The 24,681-nt window shown below is 60.5% G+C and overlaps 4 protein-coding genes across 6 annotated transcripts in view; 1 reads left to right on the top strand and 3 right to left on the bottom strand.

Moving 5' to 3' along the window:
• Nucleotides 1-12,640, bottom strand: part of DCTN1 (dynactin subunit 1) — a 52,821-nt gene extending 40,181 nt beyond the window's left edge. The window contains exon 1 of the mRNA XM_059845515.1: nt 12,501-12,640. The gene's annotated coding sequence lies outside the window, so the exon portion shown is untranslated. The remainder of the gene's footprint in view (nt 1-12,500) is intronic.
• LOC132327012 (uncharacterized) lies at nt 9,120-17,195 on the top strand. The gene is made up of 7 exons (XM_059845682.1): nt 9,120-9,192; nt 12,343-12,520; nt 12,706-12,827; nt 14,082-14,173; nt 14,908-15,010; nt 15,102-15,268; nt 15,860-17,195. Exons 1-7 carry the CDS (start codon nt 9,120-9,122, stop codon nt 17,159-17,161), a joined length of 2,037 nt encoding a protein of 678 aa, XP_059701665.1. The 3' UTR covers nt 17,162-17,195.
• On the bottom strand, nt 17,159-21,526 carry LOC132326828 (retinol dehydrogenase 13-like). Of its 3 annotated transcripts, XM_059845520.1 has the most exons (6): nt 21,186-21,524; nt 20,440-20,679; nt 18,871-18,960; nt 17,913-18,101; nt 17,563-17,669; nt 17,159-17,476 (listed from the first exon to the last, which is right to left on the bottom strand). In XM_059845520.1, exons 1-6 carry the CDS (start codon nt 21,340-21,342, stop codon nt 17,288-17,290), a joined length of 972 nt encoding a protein of 323 aa, XP_059701503.1. In that variant the 5' UTR covers nt 21,343-21,524; the 3' UTR covers nt 17,159-17,287. The 3 variants fall into 3 exon arrangements, with proteins under 3 accessions (XP_059701503.1, XP_059701502.1, XP_059701504.1); XM_059845519.1 differs by having other exon boundaries at nt 17,159-17,669; nt 21,186-21,526; XM_059845521.1 differs by lacking the exon at nt 18,871-18,960 and having other exon boundaries at nt 17,159-17,669; nt 21,186-21,526.
• A 1,013-nt stretch (nt 21,527-22,539) lies between these two features.
• C4H2orf81 (chromosome 4 C2orf81 homolog) lies at nt 22,540-24,661 on the bottom strand. The gene is made up of 4 exons (XM_059845681.1): nt 24,188-24,661; nt 23,890-24,108; nt 23,600-23,803; nt 22,540-23,475 (listed from the first exon to the last, which is right to left on the bottom strand). The coding sequence occupies exons 1-4, from the start codon at nt 24,659-24,661 to the stop codon at nt 22,540-22,542; spliced, it is 1,833 nt and encodes a 610-aa protein (XP_059701664.1).
• Between the last annotated feature and the right edge of the window lie 20 nt (nt 24,662-24,681).

The following is a 24,681-nucleotide window of genomic DNA, read 5'->3' as shown; positions in this document are numbered from 1 at the left end:
GCCTGAATTCCACGTTTCATCCAAACACAACTGGCAAAAATCAGAATAATCTTATCAGATCACAAAATAATCTTATATTAAGACCAAAAATCCATCAAACAACAAAGAAACCCAACACCTCAAAGGAAAAAATTATGCTCCAGACCCAAATATCTCCCAAAGCTCTGGCAGGAACATCCTGAGAGCACCTGGAAAATCATGTCCTAGGTGTTACAGAAAATGAGAGCAGAGCCCAAAGGAGAATCCCAAATCCCCAGGACACGGGAAGGTCCCTGGAGCAGGAGATTTTATCCCTCCTGGTGTCCATTTGGCACCTGCAGCCAGGTAAGATCCCTTGGATGTGACACATTCCAAGGCCTGGGGTACCTCTGGCCATTCCCTGGCTCCTGTCCCTCCATCCCTTGTCCCCAGTCCCTCTCCAGCTCTCCTGGAGCCCCTTCAGGCCCTGCCAGGGGCTCTGAGCTCTGCCTGGAGCCTCCTCTTCTCCAGGAGAACATTCCCAGCTCTCCCAGGCTGTCCCTGACAGACATTTGCCAACCAGCACCAATTTCACTGAACTTTTCCTGAGTCTTTCACACTTGGGAAAAGAAGGAGAGCCCGGAATGAATCTCCCCCACCCCATCCCACCCCTCAGGACCAGGCACTGAGTCTTTGCTGTTTCCAATTAATCAGAAATTGGTCTGTGAGACACCTGGAAGCTCCAATCCAATGGATAAACCACTGACTGGAATTCCCATGAAGATTCAAACCAAGATTAATCCAGGTTTTACCAGAGGAAGAACTGGCCCAGCTGGGAGCAGCTGGGATGGGCATTCCCAGTGGAATGATGGACACACCTGTGGCCACACCTCCTGGCCTTGGTGACAATCCCTGAGGGACAAACATGGGGACAGTCATTGTCCCACAGCACAGCAGGTGGTGACACAGCCCAGAATTCCCTCAGCTTCCCAGGGCAGCTCCTCGTGGATCCCCTCTACCACACCAACATTCCCAGAGGAACACACTTGGGATAGCCCAGTCCTGGGAATGGGGGTAGGGACAGCAAAGGAGGAGGGTGGAGGAGCAGAACTGTGGGAAGCCACCAGGGCTGAGGCCACTGACAGTGACAGCCCTGTCACCCTCGGCCTGGAAGGGGAATAAGCTCCTAAATCCCAGGAAATGACAAATCCAGGGATCCACAGTGAAGGCAGTGGGGGCCAGCTGAGGAGACCCGAGCAGGGCACAGGGCAGGGGGTGGGAATGGGACAGCCAGGAATGCTGAACCTCTGGAGCAGCCAGCAGCCCAGGAGGAGCCTGTCCCACATCCCAGAGCTCCCTGCAGGCACACCAGGTGAGGGACAAGCATGTGGCTGTGCTGCCACCACCACCAGAGACTGCTCCCCACAACTTCCCACCCGGCACCGCTCCCAAATCCAGCATTTCCCCATTTCCCCCTTTTTGAGGCCTGACAGCCACCCACAGGCTGTCTGCTCTGCTGTGTGAAGGTCCTGGTGCCAAGGCACTGAAGATGGGATGAATTCCCAGTGATTTGGGAATTTTGGGTCACCCCTGTGCTCCACCCAAACCTGAGGGCTCCAGCATTCCACTCCATCCCGGCAGATCAGCCTGGGAATATTCAGTGTTCCTCCAGGAGCTCCTCCCCCACGCAGGGGAGACGGATGGAGCCTCAAACTGCCACTCAAAGCTCAGATCAAAAGTTTCAGGAGAATCCCAAGCAGCCAGCTCTGCCAAGATCCAAATTCCAGGTGCTGTCCACAAAGCTGGAAGAGGGAAAGACTTGGGAAGAATTCTGAGTTTAACCCGGGTGCTGCTGGCCTGTGGAAAGGAGGGATCACCCTGGGACTGAGGGTGGCTGCCCTGGGTGACACCGGGATGTGGCACTGGGATGAAGCCATGGTGGCACTGGATTCCAAACTGGGAGGGTGTGGGCGTCTCAGGACACCGGGAGCAGTGTCCCCAAAACCCAGAAGGGACACAGCCAGGGTGGCCAGTGGTTCCAGCCCCAGGAAGGGCCAGCACAGCCATGGTTCCTGCAGTGCCCATTCCAAAATCCATGTGAGCCAAACAGGAATAATCTATTCACAGTGCTGCCCTGGGACCCCCCAGCATCCCTGGGACCCCCAGGATTCCCAGTCCTGCCACAACTCCCTCCATCAGCCCTTGGAGCCAGCATTTGGCTCCCTCCCTGAGCCCCCACCCCCTTGGAGCCCCCCAGGCTGTTGTGACAGAGCTGGCAGGACTCAGGCTGGAATCTCACCCCCTTCCCCCTGCTCCCCCATGGAAAACAGGGAGGTTTGGGGGGCAGGTGTGGGGCTCCATCCCCCAAAACCCCATATGGACACACACTCAGATCCTGCTGGGGCAGGCAAAAGAGGCTCCAGGCTGGGAAGTTTTCCCTCCACAGCCAAATCCCTTCGGCCACAGCCCAAATCCCACCAGCTCCAGGCCTGGTGGATCCCACAGCAGGCAGGACCCGGTGCCCACCGAGGGTCTGGGGGTCCCGTGGAGAGGTGGGAAGGGTCTGCCCTCCCCAGCTCCATCCCTGCCAAGTTGGCACAGCCAGGCCCAAACGCGCTGGCGGTGCCCGCCGGGGTCTGGGACACAATGTCACCGTGGCGGCCACACAGGGACACAGCGACAGGGACAGAAACTCCCGGGAAAGGCCTGGCCCGGGGCCGGGGGGGCCGCTGGCACCGCACAGCCCAGGGGTAGCTGCAATACGGAAAAACCTGGAAGCGCTTGCCAGGCCCGCGGAAGGAAGCTCGGCATCGCTCGGTGCCGCCTGGAAAAGCGGCCCGGAGGGAGGGAGGGAGGGAAGGAGGGAGGGGAGCCCGCGGCAGGCAGCAAAACACGCCGGGATCTTTGTGCTGAGCAGCCCCGGCAAGGCTGAGCCGGAGCCCCGGCAAGGGGCTGAGCCGGAGCCGAGGCTCGGCCGCCGGGGGAATTAATTAATCGCTGTAATGAATTGGGGTAATCACCGACACGAGCAGGTAACTCCGGCCAAAAGACCCGGCCCTGGTGCAAGCCGGAGCATCCACCTCCCCTCCCGGCATTATTGTGCCACATTCCAGGGATACACAATCGAGAATCCCTTACAAAACCCGGCTATTTTCGCTGCGACAGCGTCGCGATCTGTCGCGATAGGAGGCGGCAGAGCCAGAAGCTGTTGAGTCAGCCCTCCCCCTTACCCGGCCGGACGCGTGCCTCCTGCCCTGGGCCATGCTGCGCGCTCCAGAGATCCCCGATCTGCGGCCAGCAGCTCTCGCAGCTCACGGCCGGCAGCATCCAGCGGCGCTTCCCGGCGTCCCGGCCGATCCCAGCATCCCCCCTCCCCTGAGGCTCTGCCGGCCGCTCCGAGAGGGAGGGAAGCCCTTTTCTGGGCGAGGATGCTCCGAGGGAGGGATACAGAGAATTCCAGCGCTGCCGATGGAGCCACTCTGCGCCAGTGCCGCTCCAGACTTGTCACGGCGCCGGCGGCTCGCTGGGTCCTAACGCTCCCCGCAGGAGGAGGCACCGGGGCCACTCCAGGCCTCCTCCTGCTCGCCCTGAGGTGGCCACCGGGCAGGGACACCCCCAATTCCTCCGGCACGGTGCCCCCTGTGACCCCAACCAAGGTTTGCCCCACTCGCTCTTCCCTTCATGGAGAATTCTGAGGGAAAACAACGCCCTGGAGAGCGGGGTTTGTCCCAAATGCCCGGGAGCAGCACCCGCGGGTGGATGGAGCTCAAAGGGTTAATGACGGGCAGCTGGAATGATCGCTAATTGTCCTGCTCCTGCCTGTGACAGGTGACATTGTGTCCCATTGTTCGTGGCTGAGCTGACAGATCCCAAATTCACGCCCTCACCCCTCTTCTGGGCACTGCTCCCGGGGCTAATCAGGCTAAAGAAGGGATTTGGGAGCCACCAGCACTGGCCACTGCCGAGGGGATTTGGGAGCACCAGGACTGGCCACTACCAAAAGGATTTGGGAGCCACCAGGACTGGCCACTGCCGAGGGGATTTGGGAGCACCAGGACTGGCCACTAACGAGGGGATTTGGGAGCCACCAGGACTGGCCACTGCCGAGGGGATTTGGGAGCACCAGGACTGGCAACTACCAAAGGGATTTGGGAGCCACCAGGACTGGCCACTGCCAAGGGGATTTGGGAGCCACCAGGACTGGCCACTGCAAAGGGGATTTGGGAGCACCAGGACTGGACACTACCAAAAGGATTTGGGAGCACCAGGACTGGCCACTACCAAAAGGATTTGGGAGCCACCAGGACTGGCCACTAACAAGGGGATTTGGGAGCACCAGGACTGGCCACTAACAAGGGGATTTAGGAGCCACCAGGACTGGCCACTGCCAAAGGGATTTGGGAACCACCAGGACTGGCCACTGCCGAGGGGATTTGGGAGCACCAGGACTGGCCACTAACAAGGGGATTTGGGAGCCACCAGGACTGGCCACTGCCAAAGGGATTTGGGAGCCACCAGGACTGGCCACTACCAAAGGGATTTGGGAGCCACCAGGACTGGCCACTGCAAAGGGGATTTGGGAGCCACCAGGACTGGCCACTGCCGAGGGGATTTGGGAGCCACCAGGACTGGCCACTGCCGAGGGGATTTGGGAGCACCAGGACTGGCCACTGCCGAGGGGATTTAGGAGCCACCAGGACTGGCCACTGCAAAGGGGATTTGGGAGCCACCAGGACTGGCCACTGCCCGATATCCCAACACATGGGAGCACCCCCAACCCACAGAATACCCCGAGCTGGAAGCGACCCACAGGATTTGGGACCCAACTCCTCCCCTGCACAGGACAATCCCCCCCTGTCCCTGAGCCACTCCTGGAGCTCTGGCAGCCTTGGGAATGCTGCTCAGGGAAGGAGTTTTAAAGGCACAACTGGGATAAACAACACAAAACACAGCTGGAAACTGGGAATTTCTCACTGGGAGCACCGGGAACTCCACCAGAGCCACCTCAGAGTCTCCTGGTCACTGGAGCTCCAGCTGCTGCCCCTCTCCATGCTGGTTTAAAGTGTACAAAATCCACACAAAATTCTCCAAAAAGCTCCAAAGAGGATGAGCTCCTCAGCCTCAGGTTCTAAACCAGTTTAGAAGATTTAGAAAATCTGAATTATTTTATCCATAGAAGGAGAAACCTCACCTTGCTTCCCTGCCAGAATCTGGGAGCAAATATCACCTGTGTCACCTATTTATAGGCTCACGGAATGGTTTGGGTGGGAAGAGACCTTAAATCCCAATAATTCCACCCCCTGCCATGGCAGGGACACTTTCCACTGTCCCAGGGTGCTCCAAGCCCTGTCCAGCCTGGCCTTGGGCACTGCCAGGGATCCAGGGGCAGCCACAGCTTCTCTGGGCACCCTGTGCCAGGGCCTGCCCACCCTCACAGAGGGGAATTTCTTCCTAATTCCTAAATTCTACAGGATTTCTGCTCTTCCTCTCCCCTACATGATCCTCCTCTGGGATCCTGGCAGATCCCAAAGTCAGGGAGCAGAACAAGAGCCACGGACACAAACACTTGGAAGGTGCTCCAAGGAGAGGCTGGAATGCCAAGAGGGAACTCAAATTCCACAAAGCTTTGAAGAGGGAACTCAAATTCCAGAAAGTTTCCTCTAAGTGCAAGGAAAACCAGGAAACAGCCATGGAATTCCAGCAGGAATTCAGATGGGAGGAAGGGTGAACACCCCCTCAGAATATGGGAATTCCTCACTGCTCTTCCCACAGAGCTCTGGGAATAGCAGGACAAACCCAAAAGCAGGAAAATCCCAGACAGATTTTGCTCCCAGGTGGAGCACAAGAGTAGTTGTTAATTTAAAAGGAAAATGATGAATGTCACACAGCTCCTGCTCCTCCTCAGTAGGAGTTTTCCATGTTAAAGTGAAGCACAAGGGAATTTTTTCCACACAAACACAATTTGATAGGATCACAGGATGGTTTGAGGTGGGAGGGACATCAAAGGCCACCCAGTGCCACCCCTGCCATGGGCAGGGACACCTCCCACTGTCCCAGGCTGCTCCAAGTCCCATCCAACCTGGCCTGGGATATTTCTGGGGATCCAGGGGCTTCTCTGGGCACCCTGTGTTGAAAATCATGGAATTCTTTAAGTGGGAGAAGCCTTTTTGAGTCCCAGATATCCCACTGGCACCTCCCAGGATATCCCAGTTCTCAACACAGCAAAGTCCCAGGCACCTCTCACCACCTCCTGCTTTATTTACTGCTTGGATTTGGGATGGAAATGAACCCCTGAGGGAAAAATCCTGGAAAATCCTGAGCTGGGAAAGACCCAGAAGGATCCTGAGCTTCAAGAAGAAGCTGAGGTGGGACAGGAGCTTTCTGAGTGCCTGAATTAAGGGGATGTTTTGGTAATTAAAGCTCTGTGAGATGATCCAGAGCCCTCTGGGAACATCCCAACCTCCAGCAGGGCTTGGCTGCTCCACCCTTGCCACAACCTATGGATTTGGGGCTGAAACTTCTCTGTACAAAGAGGAAAAATCCCAGTTTTCCCCCAAACTCAGGCACTGCCATGTCAGGATGAAAAAATCCCCAAGAGAAATGAACCTTCCTGAGTCTTCCCCACACATTTCCAGAGAAACAAACCCAAATTAAATCTGGATTAAATTTCCTGGTGCACCGAGCAGGGATGGGACTGGCACAGGGGACCCCTGGCACAGGGAGCAGGATCCCATGCCAGGTGTTTTGGGATGGATCAGGAACACCATGGACTGCAGGTGCTCCCACTCCTGTCCATGTGCTGGGCTGGACACTGGGGTGGAGCAGCCCAGAGCATCCTCAGGGTCACACCTGACTGGGACTGGAGCCATCCAGGCTCTCCTGGGAGGGAGCACCAAGTGTCACAGAGCTCCAGGGACTCCCAGTGCCACCCATGGCACTCCCAGGGACTCCCAGCGCCACCCATGCCACTCCCAGGGACTCCCAGTGCCACTCATGCCACTCCCAGGGATTCCCAGTGCAACCCACTCCACTCCCAGGGATTCCCAGTGCCACTCCAGGGACTCCCAGTGCCACCCACGTCACTCCCAGGGATTCCCAGTGCCACTCCCAGGGATTCCCAGTGCCACCCACTCCACTCCCAGGGACTCCCAGTGCCACTCATGCCACTCCCAGGGATTCCCAGTGCCACCCACTCCACTCCCAGGGATTCCCAGTGCCACCCATGGCATTCCCAGGGATTCCCAGTGCCACCCATGGCACTCCCAGGGATTCCCAGTGCCACCCATGGCACTCCCAGGGATTCCCAGTGCCACTCCCAGGGACTCCCAGTGCCACTCCCAGGGACTCCCAGTGCCACCCACTCCACTCCCAGGGATTCCCAGTGCCACCCACTCCACTCCCAGGGATTCCCAGTGCCACCCACTCCACTCCCAGGGATTCCCAGTGCCACCCACTCCACTCCCCAGCCCATGGATCCTCCCACAAACCACCCCAGCCATGGCTCTGCAGGATCCACATGGATTTCCTGCTGCCCAAATTCTCTGTCTAACTCATCAGCACAGAGAAAAGAAGTCCAGAAATATCCCCCCTCATCATCCAGGCTTTTTCTGGGATCTGGGATTCATGCCAGCCCCCTGCTGAGCAGCTGGAACACCCCCAGCTCGGGGAACACGAGGAGGAGGGAGGTTAAAAACCTTCAGAAATTCCCTCTGTTTTTCCAGAGGGAGCAAATTTCCCCCTTATTGGGTTTTGAGGTATTTTTTACAAACATGTCCCAGTGAAATTCCTCCACAAAGCTGATTTTGGGAGAGAAATCCTAAACTAGCATTTGGGGTTTGGTCTTTAATGACTCAAAATAAATCCAGAGTGAGTCAGAGAGTTTTTAATTCCCCTCCAAGCCCTGAACACTCCCAGGGGACACCAAAAGTCTCCCAGTGGATGGGAATCAGAATCCTGGAGTCATGGAATGGCTTGGGGTGGAAGGGACCTCAAAACTCATCCAGTGCCATGGCAGGGACACATCCCACTGTCCCAGGTGGCTCCAAGCCCCAAAGTCCAGTCTGGCCTTGGGCACTGCCAGGGATTCTCTGGGAATTCCAGCCCAGCCAGGAATTCCAGCCCAATCTCCCCTTTCCCAGTGGAAGCCATTCCCTGGCTCCTGTCCCTGCAGGCCTTGTCCCCAGAGTTGGACCAAACAATTTGGGGACATCCAGCACCCAAAACGAGGCCACCCAGCCAGGCCACTTGGGACAACACAAACTGGAATGGGGGGACACAGAGTCACCCACTGGGATCTCACAGCAACTCCCATGGAATTACAGAGTGCTTTAGGGTGAAAATTCCTCAGAGAGCATCGAGTCCAACTATTCCCAGCACTGCCAAGGCCACCACTTGGGATGTCCCCAAGTGCCACATCCACAGGGCTGTTAAATCCCCCCCAGGGATGAGGAGTTGGGCTGGACAACCCTTCCCATGAAGGAATTTTCCCAACATCCAACCCAAACCTGGCACTGGGGTAATCACATCTCCTCTGAGCACAGACACAGCTCTCTCCCAGGATTTCCCTGGGAATCTGTGAGAAGCTCTGAGAAAGCTCAGAGAAAAGAATGAGAAACAATTCTCATCTTCACTGTTGTGCCCATGCAGAATGGGGTGACTCCTTAATTGCACACTGATGACAGTATTTAAATTCACTGACCAATTAGATCTGTCTGTAAGAGTAAAAAGCTTCTTAATTAGTATAGTATAACAGAATAAAATAAAGCAATTAATCAGCTTTCTAGAACCATCAAGTCACTACTAATTATCACCCAGCCAAAACCCCACAACGACACAGCACAACGCTGTCCCCTCTCACCCTATCCCGCTCCCCGCCAGCCGAACCCGACCCACCCCGACTCCACCCTCCCGCACAGAACCACGAGGTCCCTCCCGATCCCTTTTTCCCCTCGGGAGCTCGTTCCGGCGCTAGGACCCGCCGCTGGAGCCTGCGCCCTGCTCGGCTGCACCGCGGCACCGCAGCCCCCGCCGCCTCCTCCTCCTCCTCCTCCCTCCTTCCCTCCCTCCCCGCCCGACCCCGGGGATCATCCCGGCGCATTCCCGGCTCTTTCCTCCCTGGGATCGATGCTCCGTAGCCACAGCAACGCCCGGACACGCCGAGGATGCGGCGGGAGGTCAGTGGGTACCGGCTCAGCCCGCGGAGCATTTCCCGGGAAAAGCGGATTGAAGAGCTCGGTCCGCGGGGAACGGGAGCCACGGAACCGCTCGGGACTTTGCGGGGCGGCCGGAGCAGAAATCCCGGGATTTGCACCCTCCCAAACCCCCTCGGATCTTGCTCCGGGTAATTCCCGGCTTTAAACTTTATTCCCTGGTTCCTTATGGAATTCCTGAGCAGCCTCTTCCCTCGGAGGGTTGGTGAATGAGGGCATGGAGCAGGGGGGGATACCCAGGGCTGGAAGTCATTCCATAATCCATAAACCTCAGTCCCATTCCCTCCAAAAAACCCTAATCCATCAAAACCCCAATTCATAAAACCCCATTTCCTCAAAAAACCCCAATCCCTCCAAAAAAAACCCAATTCATCAAAACCCCAATTCATCAAAACTCCACTCTCTCAAAAAAACCCCAATCCATCAAAACCCCATTCCCTCAAAAAAAAAAAAAAAAAAAAAAAAAAAAAAAAAATCCCTCCAAAAAACCTAATTCATCAAAACCCCAATCCCCCCAGAAAAACCCCAATCCCTCAAAAAAACCCCAATCCATCAAAACCCCATTTCCTCCAAAAAAAAAAAAAAAAAAAAAACACCAATCCTTCCAAAAAACCTAATTCATCAAAACCCCAATCCCCCCAGAAAAACCCCAATCCCTCAAAAAAACCCCAATCCATCAAAACCCCGTTTCCTCCAAAAAACCCAATTCATAAAAACCCCAATCCCCCCAAAAAATCCCAATCCCAGGAAGAGCTGGAGCAGAGCTCTCTGCACCACACCAAGGGGCCAATCCAGAGCACTTCCCACATCCCTGCCATCCTCAGCACCTTCCCCATTTTTCATTCTTTAGGAATTTTCCTCTGGAAAACTCAGGAATGGGGGTGAAAACCCACCCCAAATTTTGTTTCAGCAGCTCCTGGGGGGGATTTGAGGTTCTGGAGAATCAGCAGAACCTCCCTGGGATAACCTCAGCATCCAGAGCTCCCTGAAATCCTTTAAAATTCCTCATTTTCACCTTTAAATACACCAAAACGATTTAATCCTTGTGTTTATTCCCAAATGCAGCAGCCAGCTCCAGGTTTGGGAATGGAGGGAGAAAGGAAAGAAGCTCCAAGGTCACCAACACCCAGCAGAGAACCCAGAAATTCCAGGAATTCCTGATTCAGACCCGGAATTTTGAGAAACCAAGAAGAAAACCCCAAAATGCTGCTTGAAATCAGGGCCTGCCTGGAGGGGAACAGCCCTGGGAGGTCCAGAATTTGGGAATTCTGGAATTCCCTGAGCACTCTGGAGTGAGGGATGGCACCAGAGAGACCAACACAGCTCACACAGGTAAAGGCTCTGCCTGCATTCCATGCCTTAATTAATCATTGTTAATTAATTATTTATATCATGCTAATGAGGGCGGGTCGTGCTCTGCCAGAATCCCCTGCTGGAAAATTCCAAAATTTCCTGGAGCCAGGACTGGCACAATCCACGTTGCCACCCTTAATGAGCTCCCCCCAATTAGCCCGGGCGTTAATTACCCCCCCGGGGCTGAGTCATTCCCACCTTGTCTGAGATGATCGAACCTTCCCGATCCCGAATCCCGAGGGGGGCTGACCCCTCACACGGAACCCAAACAGCCCTGAATACTCCAAAATAGCCCTAAATCCCCCCAAACAGCCCTAAATGCCCCAAAATAGCCCTAAATGTCCTAAAAATAACCCTAAATGCCAGCTAAATGCCTCCTAAACTGCCCTAAATGCTCCCTAAGCAGCCCTAGATGCCCCCTAAATGCCCCCAAAACATCCATAAATCCCCAAAACAGCCCTAAACTCCCCCAAAACAGCCCTAAACTCCCTCAAAACAGCCCTAAACGCCCTCTAAATGTCCCAAACGCCCCCTAAATGCCCCCAAAACATCCCTAAACTGCCCTAAATGCCCCAAAACATCCCCAAATCCCTCCTAAACTGCCCTAAATCCCCCCTAAACTGCCCTAAATCCCCCCTAAACTGCCCTAAACTGCCCTAAATGCCCACCAAACACACCTAGATACCCCTGCAGACTCCCCTACAACCCCTAAATCCCCCCAAACGCCCCTAAATGCCCCCAAAACAGCCCTAAATGCCCCTGCAGACCCCCCCTACTACCCCTAAATGGCCCTAAAAACTCCTAATTGCCCCCAAACACCTCTACATGCCCCCTAAACATCTCTAAATAACCCCAAAACATCCCTAAATCCCTCCCAAAATCCCTAAAACCCCTCTGAAACAGCCCTAATTCCCCCCTAAATACCCCCACAGACCCCCCCACAACCCTAAATTGCCCCTAAACATCCCTAAATGCCCCCCAAACATCCCTAAATGCCCCTGCAGACCCCCCCACAACCCCAAAGTGCCCCTAAAAAACCCAAAATCTTCACCAAACACCCCTAAAACTCCCCAAAACGTCCCTAAATCCCTTCTGAACACCCCTACAGACCCTTCCATAACTCCTAAATCCTCCCCAAACACCCCTATACGCCCCCAAAGCACCCCTGAATTCCCCCAAACATCCCTAAATCCTCCTGCAGCCCCTCCCACAACTCTGAAATGCCCTCAAACAGCCCTAAACCCCCCCAAACATCTCTACAGACCCTCCCCCAACCCCTAAATCCACCCAGACACCCCTACATGCCCTCAAAACATCCCTAAATTCCCCAAAACACCCCTAAATCCCCCCAGAGACCTCTAACTACCCCTCAAGCACCCCTAAACCCCCACCAAACACCCCTACAGACCCCCCCACAACACCTTCAAACATCCCTAAATCCCCCAACACCCCTAAATGACTCATCACACCCCTAAACCCTCCCCGAACACCCCCATAAACCCCCAAATGCCCCCGAACACCCACACAGACACCTCCACACCCCCAGAAACCGCTCACAGCCCCGAAATGCCCCCCAGATCCACCCACACGCCCCCAGACCACCCCCGTGCCCACGTCAGGATCCCCCAAAGCCCTTTTAGAGCCCCCTAAACCCTAAAATCTCCCCAGACCCCTTCAAATCTCTCACGCATCCCTCCATACACCCCTAAATCTCCTCGAACCCCTAAATCCCCATAAACCCCCCACACAACCCCCTGAACACCCCTTTACCCACACCCAGACCCTTTAAACCCCCTCAGAGCCCCCCAATCCCCTCACGCAGACCCTCGACCACCCCCTCAGACCCCTCACAACGAAGGACCCGCGGCGTCCCACCACCGCCGCCGCACCTCCCTCTCTCTCCCCGGCCCCAAATCCACATCCCCGCTCATTCCCGGGACGCTCCGGGAGCCCCCGACCCCCTCAGGCCTCCCCCGGTACCTCCGGCCCGGCCGCTCCCGGTACCGTCGACCCCGCCCGACAACAAAGCCCCCGAGGGCTGCCCCGCGCCGTGCCTGACGCCCAGCGCGGCCGTACGGGCAGGTCAGGGATCCCGATGCGTCAGGCACGGCGAGGGGCAGCCCGAGAGGGCAGTAAGGGCGGAAGGGTCCTCACGCTTTACGCATGCGCAGTGCACAAAGTGAAGCCAGCGAAAGGGCGGGGCGAGGCATGGCGGGGCCAGGCTCGGGGAGGAGGATGAGGAGGAAAACGAGGAGGAGGAGGAAGCAACGCGGCGGGACGGGATCAGCTGTGACGAGGAGGCTCTCGGTAAGTGCTGCCGAACTGGCACGGCTCGCCCGCAGTAAGGGGGTGGTGGCAGGAGGTGTTGCCATGGGAACGGGGTGTTTGGTTTTTGGCTGGGGTTGGGTCCTGCTCGTGGTTCTGGTTGGGATTTCGGGATTTGGGGAAGGAACCGGGGAGAGGGGACCCTAAAAGGGGGTGGGGGGGGATGGTCTCAAGGTCCCCGAGGATCCCGAAGGACAGGCTCGAGGAGGGGCCGATGGAAGGGGGGAATTTCCTCCCTTGGAATTTCCCCGCTGGGCCCGATCCGGTCCCTCCGGGAAGGGTTTGGGCCCATCCCCCGTGATCCGCTCCCATCTCCGGTGTCCCATCTCCGGTGTCCCATCTCCGGTGTCCCATCTCCGGTGTCCCCTCCCGGTGTTCCCTCCCGGTGTCCCATTCCTAATGTTCCATCCCAATGTCCCATCCCCGGTGTCCCATCCTAATGTCCCCTCCCGCTGTCCCATTCCCAATGTCCCATCCAGGTCCCATCCCGTGTCCCGTGGGAGTGCCCAGCGGGCCGTGCCCTGGTGACAGTGGCAGTGACAGTGACACACGGCCCTGCCCTGATTACTCACCGTGCTCTGGGCTCCAGAGCTCTCTCTGATCCCTCTGCTCTGTGCCTCAACTGCTTCCTGGAGGGACTTTCCCGATTCCTGGGGGTCTCCTCCTGTCCCAGAGGGTCCTTTTCCAGTACCTCTGGGGTTTTCCCCATTTCCCGGGGTTCTTTCCCATTTCCCGAGGTTCTTCCCCCATTTCCAGGGCTTTTTCCCCATTTGCCGGGACTCTTTTCCCATTTCCTGGGGTCTTTTCCACATTGCCTGGAGTTTTTCCCCATTTCCCAGGGGTTTTCCCCCCATTTCCCAGGGTCTTTCCCCATTTCTTGGGTTCTTTCCCCCCATTTCCCAGCTCTTTCCCCGTTTTCCAGAATTCTTTCCCCATTCCCCAGGACTCTTTCCCTATTTCCCGTGGGTCTCCTCCTTTTTACAGTTTTTTCCCAGTCCCTGCAGCTCTTTTCCCATCTCCAACGACCTTTTCTGATCCGGAAACATTTTTCCCCCCATCCCGGAGGTTTTTTCCCCTTTTCCCTTTCTCCAGCCTCCAGCCCCTCTCCCCATCTCCGTTACCCTTTTCCACCCCCCGCTTGCACCGGGATCTTTCCCGAGGAATCCAAAACCGGGATTTGCTGGCGGGCTGGGGCTTTGACGATCCCGTCAGGATTCGTTCCTTGCTCACTTCCAGGGACACCGGAGCCAGCGCCACCGCCCGGGCATCCCGTGGCCCGGAGCCGAGGGATCCCGTCCCGGTGTCCCGGTGCCCGCCGGGAGCTGCGGGTGAGCTCTGGGATGGCCCGGGCCAGTTTCCGGGGCTGAGCCGTGGTTCCCGGTGCCGGTTCGTTCCCCGCGGTTCCCGGTGCCGGTTCGTTCCCCGGGGTTTATTCCCGCCGGGAATGGAGTGAAACCAGAACCGGCACCGGGTGGTTTCTAAGCCAGTTTGGGGCAAGTGACCCCAAAATGAGGTCAGGCCGTGAGGGGTGGCAGTGTCCATCCTGTCCCTGAGTGTCCCATGTCCCCAGTGGTGCCCTGGTGGCTGTCCCTGACTGTCCCTGTCCCTGTGCCCATGCAGGGATGCCCCAGCGGCGGGCAGTGCCCACGGTGGCTGTCCCTGACTGTCCCTGTCCTGTCCCAGGGATGTCCTGGTGGCCCAGTGCCCTGGAGGCTGTCCCTGACTGTCCCTGTCCCAGGGATGTCCTGGTGGCGCAGTGCCCACGGTGGCTGTCCCTGAGTGCCCCTGTCCCTGTGCCCATGCAGGGATGCCCCAGCGGCGGGCAGTGCCCATGGTGGCTGTCCCTGACTGTCCCTGTCCCTGTGCCCATGCAGGGATGCCCCAGCGGCGGGCAGTGCCCACGGTGGCTGTCCCTGAGTGTCCCTGTCCCTGTGCCCGTGCAGGGATGCCCCAGCGGCGGGCAGTGCCCACGGTGGCTGTCCCTGAGTGTCCCTGTCCCTGTGCCCGTGCAGGGATGCCCCAGCGGCGGGCAGTGCCCACGCTGACCTCGCTGTGCCTGCAGAGCCTGGCCCAGCACATGCAGAGCCTCTGGGCCAAGGACTACAGTGACAATTACCTGGACGAGTACGAGTTCCGCTTCCTCGTGGGGCCCTTCAACGACCTGGGTAAGCTCTGGGGGGTGCCCCAGGCCACCGGGACCCCCGGGGGGGGGACAGGGGGGTCCCCAGGCCTCGCTGACCCCCCTGTCCCCCCCAGCCTGCGGGCTGGTGCAGGAGCTGCTGCGGCTGCTGGGGACAAGCCGGCGGCTGTCGCGGGCGGCGCTGCACCTGCTGCTGCTGCCACACCTGCGCCAGCTCAGCCTGAGGGCCTGCCCCGCCCTGGCCAACAACGCCCTGGGGCACCTCATCGTGCTGCGCTGCCAGGTGGGCACGGGGCAGGGCTGGGAGAGAGGGCGGGGGTGCTGTGGGATGGGGGATGGGGCTGGGAGTGATGGGGGTGGGTGTGCCCACCGTCCATGGGGCAGGGGGTGACAACACTCTGGGGGAGCAGGGCTGTGGGGCAGGGGGAGTTAGACTGGGTGTGGCACCCTCTAAGGGGATGGGAGAATTGGACAGGGGTGCCCACTTTCCATAGTGCAAGGGGGATAGAGCGTGGGGTGGGTGCTCACCATCCATGGGGCATGGGGAGACAACACTCTGGGAGTGCCAAGGTGTGTGGGGCAGTAGGAGTGGGACTGGGTGTGACCCCGTCTAAGGGGATGGGAGAGTGGGACAGGGGTGTGCCCATCCTTTGTGGGGCTTGGGGTGCCCACCTTCCATTTGCTAAGGGGGATAGAGCTTGGGGTGGGTGCTCACCGTCCATGGGGCTGGGGATGCCCATCATCCATGTGCCGAGGGGTTGGGACAGGGGGAGCAGGGCCTGCCCACCCTCTCTGAGTCGTGAGTTACAGGGGGTGAGAGTGGCATCTGTGCCACCCTGCCCGCCCCACTGAGGCTCTCCCCATGTGGCTGCAGGGCCTGAGCGTGCTGGAGCTGGGCGGCTGCGGGCGGCTCTCTCCGTCCGTGCTGGTGGACCTGGCCGAGGGGCTGCCCCGCCTGAGCCGCCTGGGGCTGGCCCACACCCAGGCCAACATCCAGGTGCTCTCGGCCGTGGGCTCCTGCTGTCGCCACCTGCGGGAGCTCGACGTGTCCGGCTGCAAGAAGGTGACGCCGCGCGCCCTGCGCCACCTGGGCTATGACCCCGTGGAGCAGAGCCCGGGCTGCCCCGCGCTGCGTGTCCTGCTGGCCCGCGACCTGGAGCACACCGGGGACGGGGACACGGTGGCTGCCGTGGCCTTCCTGCTGCTGGCCCTGCCGTGCCTGGAGGTGCTGGCACACGGTGCCCTGCCGGATGCGCTCTGGCTGCTGCACTCGGGGCAGCTGGATGGCACTGAGGACTCCGAGGGTTTCCCCTCGCTGGAGGAGCTGGCGCGGGGCCGGGGGGCTGCAGCAGAGGGAGCCCCGCTCACGCTGCCCCTGCGGCAGCTGGAGGAGGTGGAGGAGGACGCCCTGGGCACCGTCCACGCCGTATGTCCCCAGGCCGAGGAGGTCAGCGTGTGGCTTGGGGACAGTCCCGGCCCCTCAGGGCTCCGGGAGCTGCCGGGCTGGAACTGCCTGTCCCGGGTGACGCTGGGCTGCTCCGGGCGGCACGGCCGGGTGCTGGCAGAGGTGCTGCCCCTGGCACAGGGCCTGGGCACCCGCCTGCGCGCCCTGACCCTGCACGGCTTCAGCTGCCGGGACCCTCTCTCGCTGCCCGCCCTCCTCGCCAGCTGCCCCAGCCTGCAGAGCTTCAGCGCCGAACTGGAAGTGCCGCCAGACCCCCACGCCCACCACGACCCCCCCGAGGAGGAGCCCCCCGCCCCACCACCACGCTGGGCCACCGACCTGCTGCCCCGGGGGCTGCCCCGGCTCCAGAGCTTCTCGCTGAGCCTGGCCGGGCCCGTTCCGGCCGCGCACGGGCCGGTGCTGAGCTCCACGCTGGCCTCGCTGCTGTGCGAGGCCCCGCGGCTGCAGACGCTGCGCCTGCTGGCCCTGCCCTTCCCGCTGGACTCGGTGCTGGAGCCGGCGCTGGCGGGGCCGGGGCTGCGGGAGCTGCGGGAGCTGTCGCTGGCCGAGAGCCGCGTGTCCCCCGGCGCCGTGTGGCAGCTGCTGAGCTCCGAGGGGCCCCTGCGGCGCCTGGAGCTGTCCCGCTGCCCCGACATCCACCGGCGCGACTACGACAGCTTCCTGCAGGCCGTGAGGAAGCAGCGGCTGGACCTGGACATCACCTGGGAGTAGCGCCGGGTTTTTTAATAAAAGTGTCACAGTCACAGCTGGCCGGCGCCGTGTCGTCCCCTCGGCAGCACAGGGGGAGCAGAGCATCCGTGTCCCCATTCCCGCGCCGAGGGGTGACATCGCGGTGGCTCAGTCGTGCTCCGTGAGCCCCGTCAGCCGCTCCGATGCCTCCCAGAGCTTCCGTGCCAGCGCGGCGTCGCGGGCGGCCTCCGAGGGCAGCGCCAGCCGGCAGCTGCTGTCGAAGTATTTGCCGGTGATGCCCGCGGCTTCCTCCGAGATGGCGCAGAAGATGGTGCTGGCAGCGCCCTGCTCGGCCGACTGCGGGGGAACGGGGGTGAGGAGGGGGCTGGCACCCCCCTCCCACCCTGCTGGCCCCAGGATGGGCAGGACCCGGCCCCGCTCACCTTCATGAAGGGACGGAGGAGGACGAAGAGCGCCCGCACGGGCCAGCCGAAGTGGCGCATGATGCTGGTGCTCACCACGCCGGGGCTCAGCGCGTTGGCCGTCACCCCTGCCAGGCCACACCGTCAGCAGGGTGGGCACCCCGGGAACCCCAAATCCCTCGGGGAGCAGCAGGAGCAGCCCCCAGCCTGACCTCAGCCCGGGCTTCTGCCACCCTTGGGGGATCCCAGCGAGTCTCTCAGACCCCCCAGCTCTGCCGGCAGCCCCTGAGATCTGGCACAGGGAGTTGGGACAGGGGGTGTCCCCAGGGTGCCACATGGCACGGCTGAGCCTGGCACGGCCCGGCACCCACCTGTGCCCTGCAGGCGCCGTGCCAGCTCGGCGGTAAAGAGCACGTTCATCAGCTTGGTGCTGTTGTAGGCGGCGTCGTAGCCGCCCGGGCACCGCTGCCCCGTCAGGTACCCGCTGTCGGCCGTGCCCACGCTGTGCCGGAACGACGACACGTTCACCACCCGGGCGGGCGCCGAGGTCTTCAGGAGGTCTGTGCCAAGCAGGGGGGGGGTTGTTGCCGTGCCATGTCGTGGTTTGCCTCAGATATCCCGGGTTCCTCCCTGATGATTCCCTGCCAGGTGTGTCAGTCACCTCTCCTTTCCCTTCCCAGCACTGTCTGTCAATCCTGGCATTCCAGAAGGGCGTCCAGTGATTGGCAGAATTCAAAGGATGCCCTCTACCCCTGGGGGGACATTGGGCCATCCAGGTGTCCTTTGTCCCTTAAGACCTTCTTCTGTGTACCTGGTTGGTGGGATTTCTCCCCTTCCCTCCCCCTCTCCCTCTCCCCTGGGTTAAAAGGAACAGCAGCCACGTGGTCAGGGAGTTCTGTTGGAGCTGTTGCTGGATCCAGAGGCCTGTGGGCCAGAATAAAAGCTCTGGATTAAAACCCTGTATCAGAACCAACTCCTTTCCTTCACCATCGCCTTAAAGCTTCTCCACAGAGGGAAACCTGAGGAGCGGCCCCTCCACGGGAGGAAGCTCCATCCCACCACCACCAGAGCTCCTGCATGCCTGGACTTGGCTCCATGTGCCCAGCTGCAGCATCCAGCTAGCCAAAGGTGTCTCTGGGGTGAAACACCACAGTTGCTGCTATTTGGCTCAGCCACAGGGGCCAGACAAGCCAAGGCACATCCCGTCTGGCTGTGTTGGTAATTATACCAATAATTACCAATTATTAATTGGTAATTATACCAACATAGGGGGTGAGCGAGGAGGAGTCCCCAGAGCCACCCCCTGATTCCCCCAAGCCCTGCACTCACCCAGGAGCAGGTTGGTGAGCAGGAACGGGCCCAGGTAGTTGGTGGCAAAGGTTTGCTCCAAGCCCTCTGATGTGATGGTGAAGGGCAGCCCTGAAAGGAGGATGGGTGTGCAAACCCAGGGCATTGGGAATATTTCTCTGCTCTGGGGTGCCCTGACCCCTAGGGGAGCACTGACTTTGACCCTCATTCATGGAGAAAGTTTCCCAAACTCCAGAATAGACTGGAATCCACAAAAGTGTGAAATAGATTATAGAGAGCAGTGTAGGTGAGAAATTTAGGTGTTGGGATTTTTAGGATGTTGTGGGTGGAAGCAAGATGGAGGGCACAGGGTGTTGTCCTTGGTTTCTTCTTCATGGTTTTTCTTCCTTCTCCATGGGTTTGGGTGGCATTTTGTAACTGGGTAGAAAAGTCCCCATTGTGGCTCTGTGGGATCAGTTATTGGGTTAAATGGGAAAATAATCCAGGTGTCAGTTCTTGCTTGGATAGTTTAGTCCTAAAAAACCTTGTAACAAGAGATTGTTGACCATTTTGTGCCTTCTAGTGAAAAGCTGCAGAACTCACAGCAGTGAGAGTGTTTCACTGATGAGAAATAATAAACACTTGAGTCCAAGCACAGAATCACAGAATGATGAGGTTGGAAGAGACCTCTGAGACCATCGAGTCCAACCTGTGCCCTCACACCCCATCTAGACTATAGCACCAAGTGCCATGGCCAGTCTTTTTAAACACATCCAGAGATGGTGATTCCACCACCTCCCTGGGAAGAGCATTCCAGTACTTTATTATTCTTTTGGTGAAAAATTTCTTCCTAACATCCAGCCAATACCTTCCCTGCTGTAGCTGGAGACTGTGTCCTCTGGTTCTGTCAGTGCTGCCCGGTGGGAGAGACCGACCCCACCTGTCTGCAGCCTCCCTTCAGGGAGGTGTAGAGAGCAATAAGGGCACCTCTGAGCCTCCTCTTCTCCAGGCTAAACAGCCCCAGCTCCTTCAAACGTTCCTCACAGGGTTTTTGTTCCCAGCCCCTCACCAGCCTTGTGTCTGAGCATCTCACTGTCCTTCCCAAACTGAGGGGCCAGACCTGGACACAGCACTCCAGGTGTGCCCTCACCAGCGCCAAGTACAGGGGCAGAACGACCTCCCTGCTCCTGCTGGCCACGCCATTCCTGACCCAGGCCATGATGCCATTGGCCTTCTTGGCCACCAAGGCACACTGCTGGCTCATATTCAACCAGCTGTCGACCACCCCCAGGTCCCTTTGTGCCTGGGCACTGTCCCCAGCTTGTAACGTTGTAGGGGATTTTTGTGGCCAAAATGTAGAACTCTCACTTAGACTTATTAAACTCCATGCTGTTGGACCCTGCATCCATCCAACCCATCTAACTCTCTCTGCAGAGCCTCCTTCCTTCCAATAGATCAACACAAACGCTCAGCTTAGAATTACCGTCTCAAGTGCCTTCAATCCCGACCCAGAGAAACCAACAACTGGTACCCCCACAGGAGGGCAGTGCCGGGGACATCGGGACGGGAGCTGGACCCCTCTTGTGGCCGCAGGGTTTTCCTGGCACCTACCGGTGACGCCGGCGTTGTTGACCAGCACGTCCAGGCGCGGCTCCTCCCGCAGCACGGCGGCGGCGAAGGCGCGCACCGAGGCCAGCGAGCCGGTGTCCAGCAGCCGCAGCAGCACCGCCGGGTTCCCGGTGGCCGCCCGGATCTCCTGCACGGCCGCCTGGCCCCGCTCCCGGCTCCGGCATGCCAGGATGGTGCGGGCGTTGCGGCGCGCCAGCTCCATGGCCACGCACTTGCCGATGCCTGCGGGACACGGAGAGGGTGTGGCAGATCCCAGGCAGGTCCCTCTGGTCCTTTGGGGTCCGTGCCCCAGGGTTTGGGCAGCCCCTGCCACCAAAAACCACCCAGCAGGAAATGGTGGGCACTGGGGTGGGGATGGAGCCCAGCACGTGTCGGGTCACTCTGTGCCTGGACATCCCAATGCCAGCCTGGGGGTCTCAACATCTCCAGCAGTGGCAGTGGAACACAGGTGGGGACAGTGACCCCACCCCTGGTGTGACATGATGGCTGTGGTGGCCTTGTCTGTCAGTCATTAACAGTGCTGAGTCCAGCCTCGGGAGGTGGGCGGGGGGCACCAGGAGCACACTGTGGATGCCCAGGGATGGCCACCAGCTTCTTCTGCAGCCACTGACACTTCCAGAGCAGGGACTTGGGTCCTTGGCTGGCGAAGGGACACCCATGTCCCCTACAGGTCACCCCTCAGCCATCATGCCACCTCCCACCCACGTGTCCCCGCCCTCCCTGCTCACCGCTGTTGGCTCCGGTGACAATCACTGTCTTGCCCGTCAGGTCAGTGGGACACTTGCGGGGGTCCCAGGGGTTTCTGCGCGTGGCCCGGAGCAGCAGGGCCAGCAGCGGGAGCGGCAGGAGCCACCACGGGGGGCTCAGAGCCCCCAACAGCTCCATGGCGGGGCGCGGGGTGGGGCTGGGGACAGAGGTCACAGCAGGACCTTTGCCCGGCCACTGGCACGGCACGGCACGGCACGAGTCCCTCTAGCTCCGTGAGCCGCTGGGAGCCGAGGAGGGACAGAAGAGTGGCTGGAGCAGGCAGGAGGGTGAGCCACGTGTGCCCTGTGCCACCGCACTGTCCCCAGTGCCACCCTATAAGGAAATGACAGTTCACTTAGTGCCGTTAATAAGCTGTCGGTGCTGTAAAACCACACGGGATGTTTGTTTTTTTTCCTTCACCAATATTTTGTGCCAGTGTGCCCAGGCTGGACCCGACACGTTCCTCTGTGTTTCGGTGTTGAGTAACACGGGAGGAATGTTCCTCTGTACTGTTGAGTAACGCGGGAGGAATTGTACCAGTGCAAAAAATGAGGTCACAAATAGGACGGGTGATTTTGGGGTTTCCTGGTTTGTAGGGCCACCAGAATGGACCCTCGACGAGCGCTCAATCAAGTGGTGAAAGCACTCTGACGCTAATTAGGAACGGAAAGCCACGCCCACTTTATCATCTTCTGCTAATGAGGAACCGAAATCCACGCCCGAGGCCTCACCTGGCGCCGAAAGGAACTGAAAACCACGCCTGGTATCGCACCTCATGCTAATGAGCTGAAACCACGCCCACTCGTATGCTAATGAGGGTCCCCATAAATACAACTCGGGGGACAGGTAAAGCTCCCCGTGTCACATCGCTGTCCCCGGTGCCACCCCAGGGCTGCTGGCCTGCGCCACTTCGGACTCCCTGCAGCCCCCGGGCGGTTACAGGAGGGGAGATGCCCCCCGAAGTCCCCTTCGGGCAGCGCGGGGACACTCGGACACTCCAGGGCTGGAGCATGTCCCTGTGGGATGGCCCAGCGGGCGGGGACAGTCCCAGCGAGGGTCCCCGAGCTGCGCCCGGAGCTCCCGGGAAGGCAGAGGAGGCTCCGGGCAGCCTCTGCCCGCCCCGTCCGGTCCCCGTTCCCCAGCACGGGAGCTCCCCGGGCGAAGCCACACGTGTCACCCCGTCCCATCGCCCTTATTCCTCATTTGGGGACAAAGGGGACCAGCCATGTGCGGGTACGGGCGCTGGTGGCACCGTGGGTGCAGCGCCCGGTGCTCCCGGCCCGGCTCCGGTGGCACCGCCGGCTCCGCAAAACTCATTTTAGTGTTTTTCTTTATTTACTTCTGAGAAGATAAAGAGCCCCGATCTCCGGGAGCGTCCGACAAAGCCACACCCGGTGCCAGCCACTGCACCGGCGACACACGGGGCGACACGGATCCCCCCAGAGCCGGCCACGGCGCCGGGAGGGGCAGCCCCGGGAGCTCCGTTTCTAGCAGGTCGTCCTGCCACTCCTCTGACTCTCCGTACTCCGCGAGCCGGCACTCCGGGTAGGGCAGGATGGGCTTCAGGTCCTTCTCCGCCCTCCTCAACGCCTCGTCCCCCAGCTCGTCCCCGCCGTGCCCCGCCAGGGCCGGCCCGCGCCGCTCGCAGCCGCCCCAGCGCACGGTGACACCGGGTGCCAGGCGGACCGAGGCCAGCCAGGGGTCGCACAGCTGCGGCTCGACCCTGGCGGCCCTGGCGGTTCCCGGGACCACCTGCACGTGGGATCCCGGTAGGGGCATCCGGGTCCGCGAGGCTCCCAAGCGCGGCCGCTCGGACTCGGTGCTCACGTCCAGCACCTTCACCTCGGGCAGCACCCAGCGGGCGGCGCCGCGGCGGACACGCAGCCGGGGCACCCCGGCGCTGTGGGAGGGTTTGCACGGCTGGATGGACGCCACGCTGGAGCTGGAGGAGGATGGCGTTGGTGGCTCTCGATCGCCGACCTTCCCCGCGCCCTCGCGGGTCTCCGGTGCTGCGGGCGCTGCGGGTTCCGAGGGCGCGGCCGGCGGCGGAACCGGGGGCCGGGGCGCCTCCGCCGGGGCCGCCGGGGGCTGAGGGTGCCGGGAGGGTTGGCGGCCCTTCCCAGGAGCCCGGGAGGGTGGGCGGCCCCTGCCGGGGGCTCGGGTGGGTGAGCGGCCCCTCTCGCGGGGCTGAGGAGCGCTGGGCGGCTTCGGGCGGGGCGGTCGTGGCCCGGGCAGTTGAGCGGGAGGAGCGGCGGCGGCTGCGGACCGGGACTGGCACGGCGGGCAAAGGGACCCGGTGTGGGTGCGGGTGTCGGGCTCCCCGTGGGTGACACCACGGGACCGTTGGGGCTCAGCCCGGGGGGTCTCGGGGAAGGGGGATCGGGGCACGTCTCACCTGGCCGCGGGGCCGAGGGACACCCAGGGCGGGCGCAGCGGCGAGGGGACTGAGGAGACCTTTGGCTGTCACCGGGAGAGCCCCGGACGGGACCTGGCCACGGGGCCGAGGGACACCCGGGGCGGGAGCAGCGGAGGGAGCCTCGCCGGGACTCACGGGCGGACTTTCGGCCTCGGCTGCCACGGAGACATCCTCGGACGAGAGCTGGCCGGGGCCAGAGGGGACCCTGTGAGGTGACACCGCGAGTCCCGCGGCCCGGGCGGGTTCCGGGGGCTCGGGGAACCTCTCACCTCTTCCGAGGACGAAAAGGCCTCCGCGACGGCGACAGCGCCCGGTGTCCAGGAGTCCCAGAGGCCGGCTGGGGGCTCCTCGTCCTCCTTCCAGACTCCGTCCCGCTCGGGATCCGGGTCCCCCTTGGGGTCCGGGTCCGTGTCATCCCGCACCAGGAAGCGCCACTCCGCGACAAACAGGATGGCGTCCCGCGCCCGCGACACCGCGAATGGCACCCGCTGCGGACACGGCACTGAGACCCCGCCCGCAGCTCCCAGACCCCCAAAACCTCCCCAAATCACGGGGGGCGTCTCTCACCTGCCGAGCCACGGCCGCCAGCGCGCTCTCGATCAGGACCCGCTCCAGGAGCTCGTCCAGGATGGGCTCCACGTCCAGGGGCTCCTGGGGCTCGGCATCCGGGGACGGGCTGGGCTGGATCGAGGTGCGCCCGGAGCTTCTGGGGGACTCCTTCTTGGACTGCCGGGGCTGCGCCCGGGGCTTGTCCTGCTTCGATCTGGTGCCGGCCCCGCGGGATTTCCCCTTCTGCTCCGGGATAGAGACACCCACAGCTCCCGCTGCCCCGGTGGGAGCAGCCCAGTGCGTCCCAGTATGGACCAGTACACCGCCACGCAGCCCAGCGTGGCTCCTCAGCTCATCCCAGTACACCCCAGTGTAGCCCAGTACCTTCCAGCTCACCTTAGCATGGCTCCCCAGTATAGTCCAGTACATTCCAGTATAGCCCAGTACCTCCCAGCCCACCCTGGCAGGGCCCCTCAGCTCATCCCAGTACATCCCAGCTCATCCCAGTACAT

Source organism: Haemorhous mexicanus, chromosome 4 (assembly GCF_027477595.1).
Source record: "Haemorhous mexicanus isolate bHaeMex1 chromosome 4, bHaeMex1.pri, whole genome shotgun sequence".
Taxonomy (NCBI): Eukaryota; Metazoa; Chordata; class Aves; order Passeriformes; family Fringillidae; genus Haemorhous; species Haemorhous mexicanus.
The sequence above is the reverse complement of the archived record's forward strand: the minus strand, read 5'-3'. Positions and strand labels throughout refer to the sequence as shown.